Source organism: Aspergillus udagawae, assembly GCF_001078395.1.
Source record: "Aspergillus udagawae IFM 46973 DNA, scaffold_6, whole genome shotgun sequence".
Lineage (NCBI taxonomy): Eukaryota > Fungi > Ascomycota > Eurotiomycetes > Eurotiales > Aspergillaceae > Aspergillus > Aspergillus udagawae.
The window spans coordinates 1,348,432-1,366,682 of record NW_025091269.1 but is presented as its reverse complement, the minus strand read 5'-3'; the positions used below and the strand labels follow the sequence as shown (position 1 = coordinate 1,366,682).

The 18,251-nt window shown below is 50.1% G+C and overlaps 5 protein-coding genes across 5 annotated transcripts; 3 read left to right on the top strand and 2 right to left on the bottom strand.

Moving 5' to 3' along the window:
- Positions 1–6,727: 6,727 nt before the first annotated feature.
- Positions 6,728–10,165, top strand: Aud_008240 (putative 1-phosphatidylinositol-4,5-bisphosphate phosphodiesterase Plc1; the record flags this gene model as incomplete). Its single annotated transcript, XM_043293117.1, has 1 exon — positions 6,728–10,165. One exon carries the CDS (start codon positions 6,728–6,730, stop codon positions 10,163–10,165), a length of 3,438 nt encoding a protein of 1,145 aa, XP_043149052.1.
- A 1,108-nt stretch (positions 10,166–11,273) lies between these two features.
- Positions 11,274–12,439, top strand: Aud_008239 (putative Coatomer subunit epsilon; the record flags this gene model as incomplete). The annotated part of the gene is made up of 5 exons (XM_043293116.1): positions 11,274–11,298; positions 11,375–11,753; positions 11,817–11,952; positions 12,026–12,264; positions 12,331–12,439. 5 exons carry the CDS (start codon positions 11,274–11,276, stop codon positions 12,437–12,439), a joined length of 888 nt encoding a protein of 295 aa, XP_043149051.1.
- Positions 12,440–12,785: 346 nt separating this feature from the next.
- Positions 12,786–14,037, bottom strand: Aud_008238 (putative 6-hexanolactone hydrolase; the record flags this gene model as incomplete). Its single annotated transcript, XM_043293115.1, has 4 exons — positions 12,786–12,920; positions 12,980–13,563; positions 13,626–13,771; positions 13,832–14,037. The coding sequence occupies 4 exons, from the start codon at positions 14,035–14,037 to the stop codon at positions 12,786–12,788; spliced, it is 1,071 nt and encodes a 356-aa protein (XP_043149050.1).
- A 436-nt stretch (positions 14,038–14,473) lies between these two features.
- pmi1 (mannose-6-phosphate isomerase pmi1) lies at positions 14,474–16,123 on the bottom strand (the record flags this gene model as incomplete). The annotated part of the gene is made up of 5 exons (XM_043293114.1): positions 14,474–15,462; positions 15,550–15,787; positions 15,848–15,939; positions 15,995–16,015; positions 16,090–16,123. 5 exons carry the CDS (start codon positions 16,121–16,123, stop codon positions 14,474–14,476), a joined length of 1,374 nt encoding a protein of 457 aa, XP_043149049.1.
- Positions 16,124–16,394: 271 nt separating this feature from the next.
- Aud_008236 (SAGA-associated factor 29 family protein) lies at positions 16,395–18,199 on the top strand (the record flags this gene model as incomplete). Its single annotated transcript, XM_043293113.1, has 3 exons — positions 16,395–17,049; positions 17,334–17,859; positions 17,917–18,199. 3 exons carry the CDS (start codon positions 16,395–16,397, stop codon positions 18,197–18,199), a joined length of 1,464 nt encoding a protein of 487 aa, XP_043149048.1.
- Between the last annotated feature and the right edge of the window lie 52 nt (positions 18,200–18,251).

Genomic DNA, 18,251 nt, shown 5'->3' with positions numbered 1-18,251 from the left:
GTCCTTAACCGTTGACTGCTACCAATTTGGCAGGACCACGATATCTCTTTTTCGCTCTGCCTTAAGACTAACTTGGAGTCCTACTGTAGAGAGGCACATTCATTACTGTATTAGAAACGGAGAATGGAGCAAGCCTCGTTTCGCGCGTTCTCTCTCTCCCCTTTGTAGTGGAGCTCCGTAATACGGTAGGCGACAAGTTTAATCAATGAATGTGGAAATAAGATCCAAGGTACAGTTAGCGTCATGAAATCATGGGCGATACATGAACCGGCAACAGATTATAATGATGATATTGAACAAATGAGGCTTGATTTTTCTACATCGTAGTGAGGGGGGAAACGAAAACAATAACCCAAGGAAGAAGCGGGGGGGTTTCTGACCGCTCCTCTCACTGGCTGCTGGCAAGGGTGTGATCGTAGCAAGGAATTTTCGGATGCGAGATCCTTCCTGGCTGAAGGGAAGAACGATGGATGGAAGGCTTGGAAGCTGTCAAGTGTGGGGCACCTACCGTTTGAGAAAAGCCCCATGAGGCAAGCGCCAAGAGCCAATCAGCAGTCTTCAACCTTCGCTCAGGAGTCTTGTTCTTATTGGATGCCTTAGGCTGCAAAATCCAATGGGAGGAGACACTCCAATGACTCAAACTAGTAAGGAATGATTACCTGCCTACTCAGTAGATAAGTTGGATAACCTCATTTCATGCTGAGGAGACGGATGCTGATGGACTGAAATTGACTATCATAAGTAACACAAGCACTAGGAGCCGGCCCATCCCGCCACGAATAAGGGGGCGCGGTGGTGGTCACGGGGCTACGTAGACAGGTTTCTTCGCTCTTTCATGTTTCTTGTTTATTTACTGGTAGGCATCATCATGAAAAATAGGTGACTCACAATATTTCCTACCTATCATCATCAATCATACTTCGGTTGCAAAACTATACTGCTATCTGTTGATTTCGTGGCACGTCAGGACGCGCCTTGATGATGCTCATTCGAGCGGTCAGATCGTCAGGATTGTCAGCACTAATACGGAGTATCAGCAATATCAACGCTGACTGGATTGAGAGTATCAGGTGGACTGAGCTGCTTATCGGTTGATAAGGTATGCATGTAGCAGAGAAAGACGGATGAAATTTCCAGATGTTGTACTTTACTGTGACTGGCTCCATTAACGGTTGGACGTCGGAGGGGGGTAAGTTACTACCTAGTATTGGAAGTAGGTAGGTATACCCCCCGGCATTCCCCCTGTTATTCCCTCAGGGCTTTTCTGATCATGAGGCAAGTCCTTCAAGTATAAGCATATGCACAATGCAGTAAGGTGGTATGGATTAGTGCATCAGTGTATTAACTACCCAGGTAACTCAATAGCATAATCCTCTCACGCGTCTTGTCATGAGAACAAAGATAGATTGGTGATAATGTTTGGTACCTACCTCGGACGGCTGTCTACATGTACGACTATGCCTTAATCGTACGTACATGCAGCCGATGATCATGAGCAGCTGAAATGTACATGCTCCTGCGTCATTAAATATGAGGCCTAATACTGGAGATGGAATTGACCTTAACTATCCATCGACTCTTCAAGGCACATTCCGCAATAACCGCGAAGCCAGTATGTAAACGGATAAGCCGGAAGAACTAGTGATTGCATTAAAATTCATGTTAGACCATAATAGTAAAGGAAACGATGTTGCCTGGTACATTAGACGACAACGTGCCTGATACCACGATACATCCTCACGGTGATTCGAAGCCAAGCTTATAAACCGAGGGGAAGCTGCAACCTCTCACCTGATCATTCACATTCTGGCTAGTCTCTCATTGGAGGACAATGCCAGCTAGTATGTATGATACACCTACGTACAATGAACACCTACCTACGCTAATTCGTGCACTATTCTAAGACATTCCGGATAGATAATCAATCTCAATCTAATCAGAATCTGCCCTATGGAAGCGTGAAAGAATCCTCAAAGAATAGATAATGAAAGTTGCTGTGTCCGAGCGGCAGTTTTGTTGGAGCCAGACCCCGACACCCATGATCCACGGCAATCCTTAATGAGGGCAATTTCTTCGCCCGAACTGGATGGAAGTTACCATAAACGACGGGTGATGCGATGGAGAGAAAGTATCCTCAAATTGCCGGCTGATCAAATTTCTCGCCTAAACCTTGCCTGTATGCTACGTTTCGAACCGCGCATGTAGATACGCTGCGTCAGGGACAAGGCAGTTGAGGTCGAAGGTCCGTCAAGACAAGCATAGGCCCCGGGTCTTTTACCTTTGGAGGTTAAGAACAAGCTGAACACGGTAGTGAATGACGAACTTCTCAAGGCTGTTGTGGACAATATGAGGAATTGAGCGACGCCGATTCAGCAGGAACTAACACCCATGTGCGGGGTTGGGAGGCACCCTGCAGAATGATGCTGATAGCTGGTCTCACAACAGGGCAAGCTCAGCCTGTCAATGCACTAGTCAGGCCAGACGTAAATTCACAGCATGATCAAGTCTTGTTGTCTGAGCGTCAACTGATTATACCATATCAGCATCGTGCATAAACGATGATTAGGATGAGCGATTGCATGAGTATGGCAGACTTGAACGCTCCGTCTTCAACCTGAGAGAAGCTATGGTTGGTATGTAGCCGCAGGCCCGCAACCAATGTAGATAGGAATAGTCTACAGTACCTGAGGATCGGGGAATTTGACCGCTCTTCTTGGTGGATGACTTCAAATTTCAACGGTAGCGTCGTGGGCAGAAAGCCTCGGGATAAGTCTCCAAGGATCTGCTAACTAGTGTTTGAAGAGCGGAGTTTCATAACCTTCGTTATTCTCCGCTTAGCAAAGGACGATCCCTATTATCATTTCCCCAGTTCAGTTTTGACTTCTTCCCTTCTTGCACCGCCCCTTGGCCATCGTTTCACCGCCACTTAATGTTCTCATCCAGCCTCAGCCCTAGGACTAAGAAACCTTATCACGGCCCTGTACTGTCTCAGTCTGTTTGATATTTCTGGTAACTAGGTAACTTACCCCTGTAAACTTGTACAAAGACAATATTGGAGAATAGGCCTTGTTGCAGGATGATTACGGTGTCAATCGTACACAGGAAATCCTTTGTGTTTGAATTCCTAGCCACGTATGGGATTTATATTCAAGACCAGTCAAAGAGTTCCGTTAGTATCAGAGCTCGAGAATCGGGATACAGTCGCTCAGGAGTCGTTATCATATATCTCGAACGAATAATTATCTGCCATCCTGAGATCAATCTTCCGAATCACAGTTGCTGCAGATACAGTGCGTTGATACAGTCAAGAAACAGTCCGAGTAAGTTAAGAGTTCAGAGATGATTGACAGTGACATTCATGAAATCCTGTTCCAATTGTTAGGCGACTCGCCCCCTAAACCCCTCAAGTCAAGTACGTCTACTCTGTATCGCTTTCCCAGCGCAGACGTCAGTCTTGTAAAGGTCACTCGGGGTGTGTTGGATTGCCAATTATTTAATATTACTTCGCGGTCAGCGACAGTGGTGCTGGCGTGCTGCAGGTTAGAAATAAACAAAAACCCCCTGAGAGTGGCCGATGCAAGTTCGCCGATCAGATACTGATTATGAGCAGATAAAGACTGAGACCTCCACAGCTCTGTTCCCACGACCATTGTGTCGGTGCCATTCACTTTCTGTAACAATAGCGACAGCAACAGGGAGGTATATGGGGGTACTAACAGGTGATATACGGGCCTGCCTAGCTTGATGTTCTACATACCTTTCTGTCGCGTGTAGTCTAGAGTATATAGGCTCTCACTAAACAGCTCAGGGAATTCTGTGGGACTACGCAGCGGAAACAATCTCTCCATGTCATCTCATGATCATGATGGGATGGTTACGAGTGGGGACATGGGTACGAGGCTGTGACGGAATTCATATAGACTACCTACCAGTCCTGTTACACAAGGCATGTAGATGGAATGACAAGACTTGAACTGCCTATTGGTACACGATATCCCCCATCCTGTAACAAAGAATGAGAAGAAGGTTGGCAGGAAACTTTGAAACATCGATCATTCTCATGCGAGATTGACAGTGACATTCTCCAGGTATGGTTGGCCAATTAGGGGGTCGAATTGGTATCCGCTGATTGTGTCCTTGCCAGATGCGGTTCCCAGTATCTACTCGAGTCATTTTCGAGACGATGAATGGGATGATTCTCATATATTAAATAATAACTACGATAATATTAATGCGCCTTTGTTGACTTAATAATAATAATATTAATTATTCAAGTACGTACATGGAGAGTTGACTTCTCAACGGGGCTGGTTCTAAGGCAGGCGGTAAAGCATCAGGAGGAAATGCTTAGCTCATTGGTCACGCTTCTAATTAAGCCGATTAGCTTGCTTCAATCTTCTTCCCAAATGACGCGGGAGTGAGGGAGGTAAGTCGAAAGATCAGCTCAGAAAAAAAGGCAGAAAGAAGAGCTAATTAATTTGGGCCGCTGTTGAGATGCGCTGTTTGAATCCACCGCTGGCGGAGTCAAGATGCCTACCTACCTTACCTAGCAACCTGAAAAGTTACGGAGTAAGTACAACGGCCCAGTCTAATGAGACTACATGCCTGATGAAGTATCACTCACCCCTTTCTTGACCCTCCTGGTTTGATATTTAAATGGAGGATTAAACTCCCTTCGCAAGCATAGTTTGATTACCATCACAGACCTGTGTTCTTCATCCCTATCAGAACCTTTGAAAAAGCCATCACATCACCATTATCGTTGCGTTATATCATCATTACAAGTGCTTTTTGTTCGATACCAATCCAACCCCTCATACTCCGTACCAGCAAGAGAAACTGTCTGTAATATTCGACGGAACAATCAGTACTACGTATCACCCCAGGGAATAGCCGCAGGCCTCCGACGACGAAGAGAGGACAAGGCAAACGAAGATACGCCACCACGACGCGTTACATCGAAGGTATCAATTACATGAACAAGGCCTGAAGAGGCTGACTGGGGAACTGGTACCTTACACTTGTCCGTACGAGTATCAACGGCTGTGACGATACTGCAATACCAAGCTGTACCTCAGTGTAAGGATCCACCTGAGCTTTCTTTCAATTAATTGAAACATCCATCGGTTTCTTCGAATTCGATTCGAGCCTTCCAAAATCCTTCTTCCAATTCCAATCGCAGCCCTGCCCCGTGCGGCCCTAAAACTACCTTATCATCTTCCTCCCCGTCATTTGGTATTACCCATTATTATTTTTCGGAAAGGGTAAAAAAAAAGAGGGTATCCAAAGAGAGAAGAAATTCGAACAATTCTTCAGATTTCTTTTTTTTCTGCTCCCTTTTCCAACCTCTCCCACTTCATCCTACAAGTATCATTGTACCGCCACCTATAACCTCTTGAGTACTCGATTTTACCTGGACGAAGGATAACGCTGGCACATTCTCCTCCGTCGCATGATCCATCATCGTTTCTGACTCACATAGAGATTTGTCGGTCTACTTCCCTGGACGGTGTTACTGCAGGTCACTCTCCTTCGCACCACGTAACCGTGCAGGAAACACTGGCATAGCTTTGACGTCGAGAAAAACCGCACTATTGCCTCTCTCAGGACGTTTTCCTCTACTCGGTCCAATCTCCGATTGCTCATCCTCAGGTCCCTCTTCCCTTTTGGACCGCGTGCATCCACCTGTGTTGGCAGGCAATCCTGCGTTCGCATTGCAATCGGCCCCGATTTTCGTCACCGATTCCCCATTCCGTTATCCGCGCCGCCTTGCCCTTTTGTCAGGAGTGACGCCAATCGACGCATAGTTCGATTTCCTGGCTCTTGTTCCAATTATTGTCGCGAAAAGAGCGCTGCTTGGTTCTACGAAGGGGGGCTCTGCTGACGACCAAGCACATGCGCAGTTGCATACGTTGTGACTCGCATCCTGCTTTCTTAGAGGAAATAAGAAGAGAGCGAAAAAAGAAATTGTCTTCCAATTTCGCTCGCCTTGTCCCTCATCACACTACGGCGGTCGTCTATATCTCCAGTCAGTGAGACAGCCCGTCTCCGCAATCCCCTCGCATTTTTCGTGCAGAGGCTATAGCTTTCCCCGCGTACTGGAAGATCGGCACTCCGAGGAGGGGTAAAAATATCATAGTCGACCGGGGAGATAAAAGAGTTATTAAAATATAATAATAACAGGAGACAATAAGAACAAGGGCGAAGCTCAGCCCTCCAACCGAGGCCGACGCGAAGTCGAGCGAGCACGCAGCCAAGTCTCCAGCCAAAGGCGCAATTGCACGATTCTGCGATTCGTTACCCTGCACCTGTCAGATTTCGGCCGCAGCCTTATCGTTACACAACAAAGCCAGTGCCTGTCTCAATTGCTATCCAAGGACCTGAGTCGACCTCTCTGCCCATTTTGCTTCTCTACTCCCCTCTCGCGAGCGCTCTCAGGCAGGGCTCTCCCCTTCGCATCAAAGGCTGGCCAAGATGCAGATATCAAAATCGGAGCATTCCCGCTAAGGACGTGGCTTGTACATTTCTCACTCAAACACGTTCCCTTTTAGGGCTCGTATTGCATCCTAGCTATAGGCTGCTCGCCGAAGCCAGCTGCATCCCTTGGTAGCCGCCTTGAAGTTCATTCGTCCTCCGCAGAGTCCAGGTGACTCAGGCACAGACACGATTCAATACAACTCTTCTCTTTCTCACGTTCTACAGCTTAGCGGTATATTCAGTAGCCGCAATGGCTTATGCTACTACTTCGTCGCCTGCGGCTCTAAATGGCGATGCTCAACCCAGTTTAAATATCAACAATTCTCTCCCCAACCCTCCAAAATTACATCATGTCATCACGTCTTTTCCGCCCGCAATTCAGACCTCCTCGGCAGCCTCTTATATGTCTTCGCTCACAACCACTCCCTCATCTCTTTTTTCCACTTCCAACCATTCGAATGTTTCTAGCCCTTCAGGCACACCATTACAGATCGCTACCGACGCCCTTCGGGGGCGTTTATCTTCATTTCCTCCCGTCTCGCTTTCCTCTTTCGAGCTCGGAGAGTCAATGATGGCTGTCCCAGGTAATCCCGGGACCTCGAACGTGGACTCTGCCGGCCCAAATCCGAATAAAGGCGCTGGTCTGATGCGGAGAATATCGAGAGGCGCAGCCAGCAAGCTCACTCGAAGAAGACAATCTGTGTCTCACAGTGAGAAACGAGATCGCAGCTCCGGTCCGGTCATCATGCGGCGACGCAGCGACAGTAAAACCGCAGCTCAGACCGGACGTGAGTGTGCTCTTGATTCTAGCAACGAAGAAGATAGCAACGACGCGGTGGATTCTCTAGGTGCCTGGTGTGGCTCGGAAGCGTCCAGTCTCCCGAATGACGCCAATATGATGGCCTCGCGCAACGCGGGCGCCGTTGCACCCAAAGTTGATTCGGCGATTCAGCGCGGGACGGTTTTGACGAAAGTGACTAAGAAGCGCAAGAAGCAGGTGCGCTTCTTCCTCGACCTTGATGCAGGCAAGGTTTACTGGGATCTGTCGAACCCAGCGAAACGCTTTTACATTGACGATATCAAGGAGATCCGCGTCGGAGCGGATGCGCGCAACTATCGCGAAGAACACCAGGTTCCTCAGGATGTTGAAGGCCGCTGGTTCACCATCGTCATTGCTGATCCTGAGAAGTCTAAGGGCCGGTCCGTCAAGACATTGCACCTCATTGCTCCCAATGACCATATCCTTGATCTTTGGACAACGACTCTGGAGAATATCTCTCAGTATCGAATCAATCTCATGGCTGGCCTGGCTGGGTCCGGTCAGAGTGAGACTGTGTTAAAAGCGCACTGGCAGCGTGAAATGTCAAGGCTGTTCCCTCAGGGCTTGCTACCCGGCGAAGAAGAAAGCCTTGACTTCGGCGCCGTTGAAACAGTTTGTCGAAGCTTGCATATCAATTGCTCAAAGAACATGCTTCGGGCTCAGTTCTCCAAGGCCGATCTTGGCAACAAGGGTCGACTCAACTTCTCAGAATTTCAGAACTTTGTCGCTCGTCTAAAAGAAAGGAAAGATATCAAGGACCTTTTTAAAACATGGGCCGCGAATGCCCGGGAGGGTCTCACCGTCGACGAATTTCTGACATTTCTCCGCGACGCACAGCAAGAAGATGTTGATACCGACCGAGCCTATTGGGTTTCAGTTTTTGACAAATATGTACGGAAGTCCAAGCCGCGAGCCCCAAGTCTCCCAGAGGGTGTGGAACGTCAGGCTTTCCGAATGAGCCTGGAAGCCTTCTCTGCCTTTCTCTCCTCCAGCTGGAACGGAATATACGCATCTCGCCCTCCTCAATCGCGATTTGACCGCCCGCTCAATGAGTATTTCATTTCCAGCTCCCATAACACGTACCTGTTGGGCCGTCAAGTTGCCGGCGCTTCCAGCACAGAGGCGTATATCAGCGCTCTGTCACAGGGTTGCCGATGCGTGGAGATTGACTGCTGGGACGGTGCCGATGGCCGCCCGATCGTTTCGCATGGACGGACGATGACAACGAGTGTTCTCTTTGGCGATTGCATTACTGTCATCAACCGATATGCATTTATTACCTGCGACTTTCCGCTGATCCTCTCGCTCGAGGTTCATTGCAATCCCGAACAGCAGCTGGCAATGGTCAAGATCATGAAAGATACTTTCAAGGAACGACTCGTCCTGGAGCCGCTCTTGACGAATAGCTTTGTCCTTCCATCACCAGATGAACTGAAGGGCCGGATTCTCGTCAAAGTCAAAACTTGTGACGAGACCCTCGAAGGAGTGCGGCAAGATATCTCGACTTCTTTTGTGAGCACTGGTCGGAAGCGCAGCTCAAGTTCCCCATGGATGCGCCCGACCGTCCTTGAGAGCCCCATGATCATGAACCTTCCTCCTCTCTCCAGTCCTGCGACCATTGGCCAAGATAGTGTAGGGCCATTTGTTTCACAGGATAGACGGTCTTTCACCACCACAAGTATGAGCAGTGCGACAGAAGACAGCGATGGCGCGTTGGTGTCAGTCAAGAGAGAAAGAAGGCGACGTCAGAAGAGCAAGATCACGAAGCCTCTGTCAGACCTTGGGGTTTACACCCGTGGTTACAAATGGCATAGTTTCTCGTCTCCCGAGAGTCAGCGGTTCAACCATGTTTACTCCTTCGCGGAGCGGGCTTTTGAGAGCGTCTGTCGTGATGCGGAGAATAAGGCGCTGTTGGAAAGACACAATCAAAAATACCTTACGCGAGTCTATCCGTCCGGGTTTCGTTTGCGTTCGTCCAATTTCGATCCGCTCAAGTTTTGGCGACGGGGCGTGCAAATGGCAGCCTTGAATTGGCAAACGTACGACATCGGAATGCAGCTCAACCAAGCCATGTTTGCGGCTGGAACTGATCGCACTGGCTACGTCCTCAAGCCCGAGTCACTTCGTCTACCGTCTTATGAGCAAGTGAGCAAGGCTTCCACCGAACGGAAGCTGGTACGGTTCTCAGTGGAGGTCATTTCCGCTCAACAACTCCCTCGACCACGCACCATGGGACCTGACGACAATATCAACCCCTATGTGGAAATTGAGATGTTCAGCGCAGACGATCGCGGCCAGAGTTTTGTTGTCGGAGAAGGAGGCATGAATGCTTCCGCGCGGAATGGCATGTCGGGCATTGGCTATCCGCATCGTCGACGCACAAAGATCGAGCAGAGCAACGGATACAGCCCAACTTTCAATGATCGCTTCAAGCTATCGCTGGAGACCAAGTATCCAGACCTGGTATTCGTTCGCTGGACGGTTTGGAGCTCACTGGATGGGCGCAGTGCTGGTAACAACAACAGTGTTCAATTGGCCACTTTTACTGCCAAACTGAGCAGTCTGTCTCAAGGTTACCGTTACCTCCCACTGTACGATCTGGGCGGTGATCAGTATCTGTTCTCCACCCTATTCTGCAAAATTACCAAGGAGGAGCCGGTGCCGGTTCAACGACTAGGCGCTGAGGAACTTCGCGCCGAGCGTCTGGGAATCCTTCGTCAGATAGGTCAAACAGTCTTCAAGCGCGGTTCGTCCACTGAAAGATCTGAAAAGGGTAGCGAGACGCCTGCAAGCCCAGACGACAAGGATACGTCTCCGGCGTTGACGCCTACTGTTTCGACGACGTCCACATCATCTCTGTTTCCTTGACACACTCCTACAACCCTGCCGTACCTACAGGACGTTATTTTTCATCTTTACTCCTTCTCTCCTGTCCTCCGGTCCGTCCCATCAAAATCATCATCATCACCATCTCGCATCTGGATGACCAATACTTCTGTGCAAATATTGGAGCGGCGTTCTTCTGATTGAGATTGCATCTGTTCTTTGCGTTGCTCTTCTTGATTTTCCAGGTGCTTTGCTTAGGGAAACATGGCGCATAGCGATCGTTCATCACCACCGGATGGCTTGAGGGAACCATGATCATATACCTGCTTGCTTTGTTACTCATGTACTACGTCTGGGACGGTCCCTTATATTCTTTCACGGATTCGAACCGCGCATTCAAGACTCCTATTTTCTGTTTATTTGTGCTACTGGATTATACTGACACTGTTATACCCGTCTGGCGATACCCATTGCTTTCTTTTTCTTTGTTTTTTTACCCAGTTGTGTGCATTGCTGTGGATTGTTCGGATTTGCTCATGTCTTGAGACCTCCTTCAAGACGGCATTACTTGTGGTTTCAAGTGTATCTGATGAAACGGTAGCATTTAAGGAGTTACCAGCGAAATGACTTTTGCTTGTCCCAAATTGTCGGAGGGTATGTTTTTGAGGCATTCTTTGCGAAGTCAGGGTCCCTCCGTGTCATTCCCACGCTCGCAGGCGAGAACTCATCCTGCAGTCTGCCGTACACGTTTCCAAGGGCTCTTGACGATACCCTGATGGCGAGACGTCTCTGTCTTTTAGTTCTTCCACTTTGTCTTACTATGAAGATGCGGCTGGGACGCTCCTTTTTCCAAAGCTATGGGCAGCCATTGCAATTTTTCGACTTTGATAGATATAAGGAATTTAATGAAAGAGTTCCTCTCCTCTAACAAGTACATCTTTGACTATTTCCATCCGTATCCATTTGAGATAAGAATATCGAGAGGTGCTCTCATTGAGCGATCGGATAACTTGCCATTAAGTTCATCGGTTGACCTGCTCTCACCGCCTACGATCCCAAGACATGGACCGTGTTTGAGGCCAGCGTATACTTGTCTTCCTCGACAATATTAATCCTATTTCAATCCGCTGATCTCCTGACATTTCTCAATATGGACCCATTCTCGACAGAAGGTGGTGAGTGCTAGCCGCTTGACTCCAACATCATTTCGCAGCCTCTGAAAAGCCACTCAATTGACTCCTATCTCCGCAGAGCTCATCAACATCCACAATGCCTTCCATCAAGGCCAATACCAGAACGTGATCGACTTCGACACCTCGGCCCTCTCACCGGACAACCACCTCACCGCCCGCATCCTGCAGCTCCGCGCCCAGCTCGCCCTAGGCCAGACCGACGAGGTCCTGTCCGCCGTCGATGGCGAAGAAGAGAACCCCGATCTCGCTGCGGTGAAGGCGCTGGCGCAACTCGCGGCGGGCGATGCCGAGTCTGCGCTCCAGCTGGCGCAGGAACTCGCGGAGAATTATCCGGAAAATGCCTCGGTGCAGGTTCTGGGGGGAACGGTGCTGCAGGCTCATGGCCGGAGCGAGGAGGCGTTGGCGGTTTTGACGAAGCATCAGGGGAATTTGGAGGCGTGGGTTCCACTCTATCCTTCTTTCGTCATCTGCAATGGGCTAATGGTGTGGTATGAGGGTAGTGTTGCTTTGATCGTTCAGATCCATCTCCAGCAGAACCGGGTTGATCTTGCACTCAAGGAGGTGCAGGCTGCTAAGCGCTGGGCGCAGGATTCTCTGCTGGTTAATCTGGCTGAGTCGTGGGTGGGGATGAGAATCGTATGTTTTGTTACCCTTCGTTTTTGTTTCTCCCTGAGAATTGACGTGGCTAATGCTTGTCTGGGGTATTCAGGGTGGTGAGAAATATCAGTCTGCCTTTTACGTTTACGAAGAACTTGCCTCGGCGCCTGGTACATCTGCGCCTTTGTCTATTGTCGGACAGGCTGTCGCAGAGATTCACCTGGGCCGGTTGCCCGAGGCCGAAGCTGCGCTGTCGGCTGCACTGGAGAAATACCCTGATGAGGCGGAGTTGATTGCTAATGCCATTGTGCTGAATGTATTGGCTGGGAAGCCTACGGAGGAATTGGAGAGGTATGTCTTCCTTTGGGTCTTGGTAGCGACTGAGGTCAGGCTAACGGATGTTCGTCGTCGTTGCAGTCATCTCCAACAAGTGCGGCCGTCGCATGCCTTGCTTGCCGATATTCAGGAGAAGAGCGAGCTGTTTGATACTGCTGCGTCCAAGTACGCTCCGAGAGTGGCTTCTTAGATTTACGGAGTACTATTAATCACCTCTGTTTCTTTCTTTCCTATTTCAGTGTGTATTGGGTCTTTTTTAATGAATTGGTATGACGGCTAAACTATTGTGTTACCAGCGATGCCCTTTCTTTGTTGTTTATTGACTGATCCAATAAAAATCGCATAGACGAGTGTTTCTGTTGACGGTTGCTCATGTGTGACTAGAAAACTTTGATGTCTCAGACGACATATCATAAACAAATCGCATCACGAGTATCTGACCATGATATCATAATGAATGTATACAGTGTAACATACTATATAAGCCGATGCTGGTAGGACCCTTGCATATACCACGTCCACCTCCACACAAATGCCTACAACCGAGCCCCGAGCCACCTCTTCAACTCGTTCCCCTGCTGACTCTCTGTACTCTTCAGCGAGGCACTATAGACCGCATCGACGTGCGTCTCACCATACCCAACCACGTAAGTGGTACGTGGGAAAACAGACTATCACATATCAGCAAGCGAGACACAATAATCTCCAAGATGCGACAAAGAACAAATACCTTGAACCTCTCGGCAAAGTCGTCAATCGCCGAGAACAGGATCTCATGCTGACCCGCAAGGATCAAGACCTGGTCGGTCTTTGCACCCGCCCACCACTCCACAGGCGCGAGCGCCGGCTCGCTCCAGGAATCGCTTTCCCGGCTGGCGAGATACGCACTCGACCACCTCTTCAGCGCGTCTGGCGGGATCATGTCCCTGTACCTGTTCGCATCCATCGAGGCCCCGTCTGTGCGGAAGCTGACCCATGGCGCGAACCCAAACACGCCAGCGAGGTTGGTCGAGAGCGCGACGGGCTCAATCTCGGGATGTGGATGGGAGAGGTGTAGCAGCACTGCGAAGGCGAGGTTCCCGCCTGCGGAGTCGCCGCCGACGATGACGTTGGATGGCGAGCGGTTTGTCTCGGTGAGGATGTAGCGGACGGCTTCGACGGCCTGGCGCAATTGCGCGGGGTAGGTGGCGTGCGGGGTGAGGGTGTACGCGAGGAAGAAGATAGCTACGTCGTGGCCGTTTGCGCTGAGGTCGGCTACGATGCGCGAGCAAAGGTCGAAGTGGGCAGGTGGGCTGCCGATGGCGAATCCGCCGCCTGGTTGCTGTCAGCCTTGTTGTACCCTTAACGCTGGCGTGACAAAAGCAGTGGAGACTAACCGTGATAATAGATTACCACGTTCTTTGCGTTGGGATTCCCGATCCAGTGGCCCCGGGCGCCGAGCTTGAGCGTCACAGTCTGTGCCTGCAGACCCTGTTTGGTCATGGACTGCTCATATGCTTTGCTCGTTGAGGGGGCAATTGACCTGTTTCCGAACGTCAGCGATCATATTCACGGGCCGAGCGGCGGATGTTGATCCACGTACTGCATTTGCAGTATCGAGAACCTCATCACCATCTTCCTCACAATCGCATGACCGACATGGACACCATATTCCTTTGCACCGGAGCTCCCGCGAAAGATACCAGTGACTGCGGTGTAGAGCGCAGTCGCCAGGACAGAGAGGTACCCGGGAATGAGGTCGGCTTTCTCCAGCAGTGTGAGACGAACATTATCCGTGTGGTCCGCCATCTTGAATGGTCGGTGACTATCTCATAGACAACCTGAGACGGCACAGAAGAAAGATGGATGCTGTTCGACGGTTGATTCTAAATGCTAATGCTATCCCAGGGTTCGGATAAGCGGTCTTCCCCGCACTTCATAGTGCATCCCCCCGCCGGTTCGGGTGATCGGCCGTTAGATAATTTGAACTAGTCTATCAGTTCAAGGTTCAGAGACTCATTCTGGCGAATCTGGGCTCTTGCGACGTGGTCATGATGTTGGTGAGATGCCTAAACCTCGGCTATTCCGTCGGCAATAGATGTGGTCGAAGTGGAGATCTTCCCATTTGGGGATCCCAACTAAAAAGGCCTAACGTGAAAGCTTAACATGAGTTGCTGTGATGAAAGGATGGCAAGGTTCATTAAATGAAATAAATGAAAAAGATATTTGAGTTAGCAACCGACGTCTAGTTTCCATTTACCATGTCCTCCTTCCCGGTCAAGTCACAGAACGCTTTAAACGTAGTAAAGATATCTTCTCCCGTGTTCTCAATGATACATTCTGCATTGGCTCCAACAAAGAACACATAGCCCTCCTTGACCTCCTCTGTCTTGGGACCGATTGTTATCTTACCCGCTCCGGCGGTGCAGATGACAATGCTCGGACCTGAAATTCCATCGAATGTCGCCTTGGCACCTTGCCGCTTGAGATCTGTCTTGGCCACACTGAACTCCTCAATGGGGGGATCGTAGAGGATGCAGGAGGAGGCGCTAGAGTAAGCAGGTGCATTGAGAACCGCATAGGGATAGTCGGTCGGCTCAAGCTTCTGCTCAGCGATGGGCGCGTAGGAATACGTCAGCATGTCAACCAGCGTATCCACGTCCTTGAACTTGGGTGTGAAGCCTGCCCGCACAACGTTGTCCGACGAGGCCATGCACTCAATGATGTCACCGGAGATGTATGCATGGATGTCGTCAGCCTTGAGGAACATAGCCTCACCCGGTTCCAGCTTGACAAAGTTGAGGAAGAAGAACACGAAGGAGCCGATGTCGTTGGGGAACTGTCCATTGAGGCGCACCGTGATGGCGGCCAATTCGGCAGGATTAGTGGGGTTGGTTTCCGGTGTGCTGGATGACGTCGCAAAGGTCTCGGGCGAGTTCTGGGCCATCGCGACGAGTTCCTTTGTTGCGGCCTCGATACTTTCAGGAGAGGACCTCATCAGAGACGTGAAGAGGGTGCGGAGCGCCTGCTTGTTTTTCTCGGTCACCGCGGGGTCCTCCGATTCCTCCGAGCCCTTGACTGTGTTCTCGAATTCGTTGGCGGCCTGCTCCCCTACTAATTGACGAAGAGGCGCGACCACTTTGAGGAAGTGGGTGATTTCAGCCAGAGGACGGAAGCCGCAGAGGCCTTCAAAGGGGGTGATGGCGATGGTCATCTCGGGTTTGTGGTTGTCATCTGAGAAGAGTCAATGACAGTGGAATGCAATTTCGAAGTAGACAACAAAAAGCCTGCATAAAGGCAGCATAAAGGCTGTTTACTGACCTGGATAATTGCGAGGATCTCTGGCATGAAGCTTTTCCGCCAGCTTCTTGTTCGGATGGGCTTGGATGCTGAGCGCCTTTCTGATCGACAGCACCTTGAACAGGAAGGGAAGCTTTCCGCCATATCGTTCGCTGACCTCTTGAGATATCAACGCCTGGTTGTCCTGGACCATATCCAGCAAGGTGCGCTGAGTCTCGAGATCTTTCGAAGGGAGTGAGGGGTGTGTTCCCATCCACAACTACGTCATTGGGTCAGCGTTTCGATCTTCGTCGGTAGCCATGTCGAAGAAAGAAAATACCTCAGCGTAAGGCTTGTCTGACTGTATTGAGAAATCGGGAGTTGCTGTAGTTGCTGCATACTTGGCAGCAGCCGACTCATGGCCGACCTTGCCTATGAGAGGATATCTCAGTGTCTGCTTAGTGTAGAACAACTATATGGATCTTACCCCAATCATAGCTATTGACACCTTCCGAAACACATTCTCGTTAGCTTTCCCATACATACTGAGATAATCGCAAATGTCAATGACAAAGAACCTACCGCACTGGAGTCGAAGTAGTGGTACTGGAGGCATTCTTGCTGGTGAGGGGCAATTTCGCAGTCAGAGGCCCGAGTAAACACAATATGAAGCAGTGAATCTCGCGAGCACTACTCAACTAGCGCTGCGAAAAATCTTTCTATAATTCACTGAGCAGCAAACAGTCAATCTTTTAAAAAGCACTCTGGATCACTCCTTTGGTGAGACTTCCTTTCTTTCTCTCTACCCCTCCAGATGCTTGTTTCTATGCTACCTACCTTACTGGACACGGACTTGATCCATCCCGATTTGGCTGACCGCATCCGTCATGGCGCCCGCCAATCAGCGTCTTCCCCAGTTGGCCTCCCCCGCCCTCTCATCTTCGGCCAAACGCGATGTGATCGGATCCGCCAAGCAGTCCCCGGCCAACGCGCTTGACCAGAGTCAGAGCAGTACTACTACTACTACTATTAGCCGCCGCTCCGAGGTATCTGTGGGTGTCAGTGTATCTTCTGATCAGGGAAACGGCTTTGAGCCGAGACTAAGCCAGCAAAATTCCATTGCTGAATCTCGGCCCTTAGATTCATCCTCCAACAGCCCTCCCACTGGCCGTCCGCATAATCAAAGGCACGGTGCGGCTCGGGGGACACGCAGCGCACGCCAGGAGATCGTCTCCGCCTTTGAGTGGGAGGCGTTGAAGCTTGAACAGCGCAAGAAGTCGGGACTTGTTGCGTCTTCCGAGAGCAGCAAAAAGCCGTTGCTGACTGTTGAGCTGCCCAAGTCCCCGTTCCACGCGATGTCGCGGAATCGACCTAGAGGTCCTCCTGTGCCTAGAGACAATGGTCTCGCGGCGAATGAGGAGACTGATATGTGGAATAAGATTCTACAGGACCTACGCAAAGCCAAAGAGAAGAATGACAAGCAGAAAGTCGTGGCTGAAGAGATCGCTGCATTGAACGAACAGATTGGTAGAGACGGTGGAAGTAAGTTGATTTCTTCCGCCTTTTTTACGATTATCCTAGTCGGATCACAGTATTGTGGTCATTTGCTTTATCCCTTTTGCACCGGTGTCTAGGGCACGGTCACTGTTCGATGGACAGCCCGCTTCTACTCTGCCCGTCAGCCCTTAAACAAGAGTATACTCTAGTTTATTAAGATGGCTACGCGAGCCTTCATCCCCGCGACAACCCTTGTGATACCGATTACTTTGACAATTATCTCATGTGCTCACGGCTTTGACTGAACACTGCCACTAACTTTGGAACAGGGCCCACTCTCAGCGAGCATAATCAGCTGGACAGTCTATATCGCCAAATGTCCAAGCTATGCGAGGAAGAGAGAGCTATTCTTCAAGACGAACCCAGTGACGTGATCAAGAACCTGGGGTTATTGACAGCGCTTCGTCAAGCATCCGAAGCGGAAGCTCCATTCAACCGTGCCGCTTCTCTGGTCAAGTCACGAAAGAAGAGAAGTGATGTGGATGGATCAGCGACAGACTCGCCCGGACCCTCTGTCCCGCCTGTATCGGATAAAATTGGCCGCATCAAAGGCGTCCAACGTAGTACCAGCGCTTCCAGTCCCCAGACACGTGACGGCCGCGAGACTCGTGACAGTGTCATGGTCAAAATTGAAGAGACGGCGGAAAACATCAGAGGCACAATTGCGGAGCGCAACGGGCAGCTGGTCATTGGTGCTGAAGTGGTTTTCAAACACAACAAGAACAAACAGGGCGTTGAAGGAGAAGGAATCCAGTGTATCATCAAGGGCATCTCCGGTGACGGTCCTAAGAAGAGGTATGTCTTCGTCGCTCGCCCTGCTGATCGCAAGGAAATTGACCTGTTTACCTCTAGATACGACGTCCAAGACCCCGAACCAAATGAGAATGGCGAACAAGGCGCTGTCTACAAGACGACTGCTGCATCTCTGATTCCTATTCCGCAAGTTGGTTCCACACTGCCGGTTTTTCCTGTAGGGAAGCAAGTTCTAGCACGATACCCCGACACGACTACATTCTACCGTGCTGAAGTGATGGGCACGAAAAAGGACACCTACCGCCTCAAATTCGAGGGCGAAGAAGATGACAAGGAAATGGAGGTCGATCGACGATTCGTCCTAGACATTCCGGGAAAATGAATAAAGGTTGACGTGCAAATTATGGATGACTCCCTTTTGATGATACCCTTGA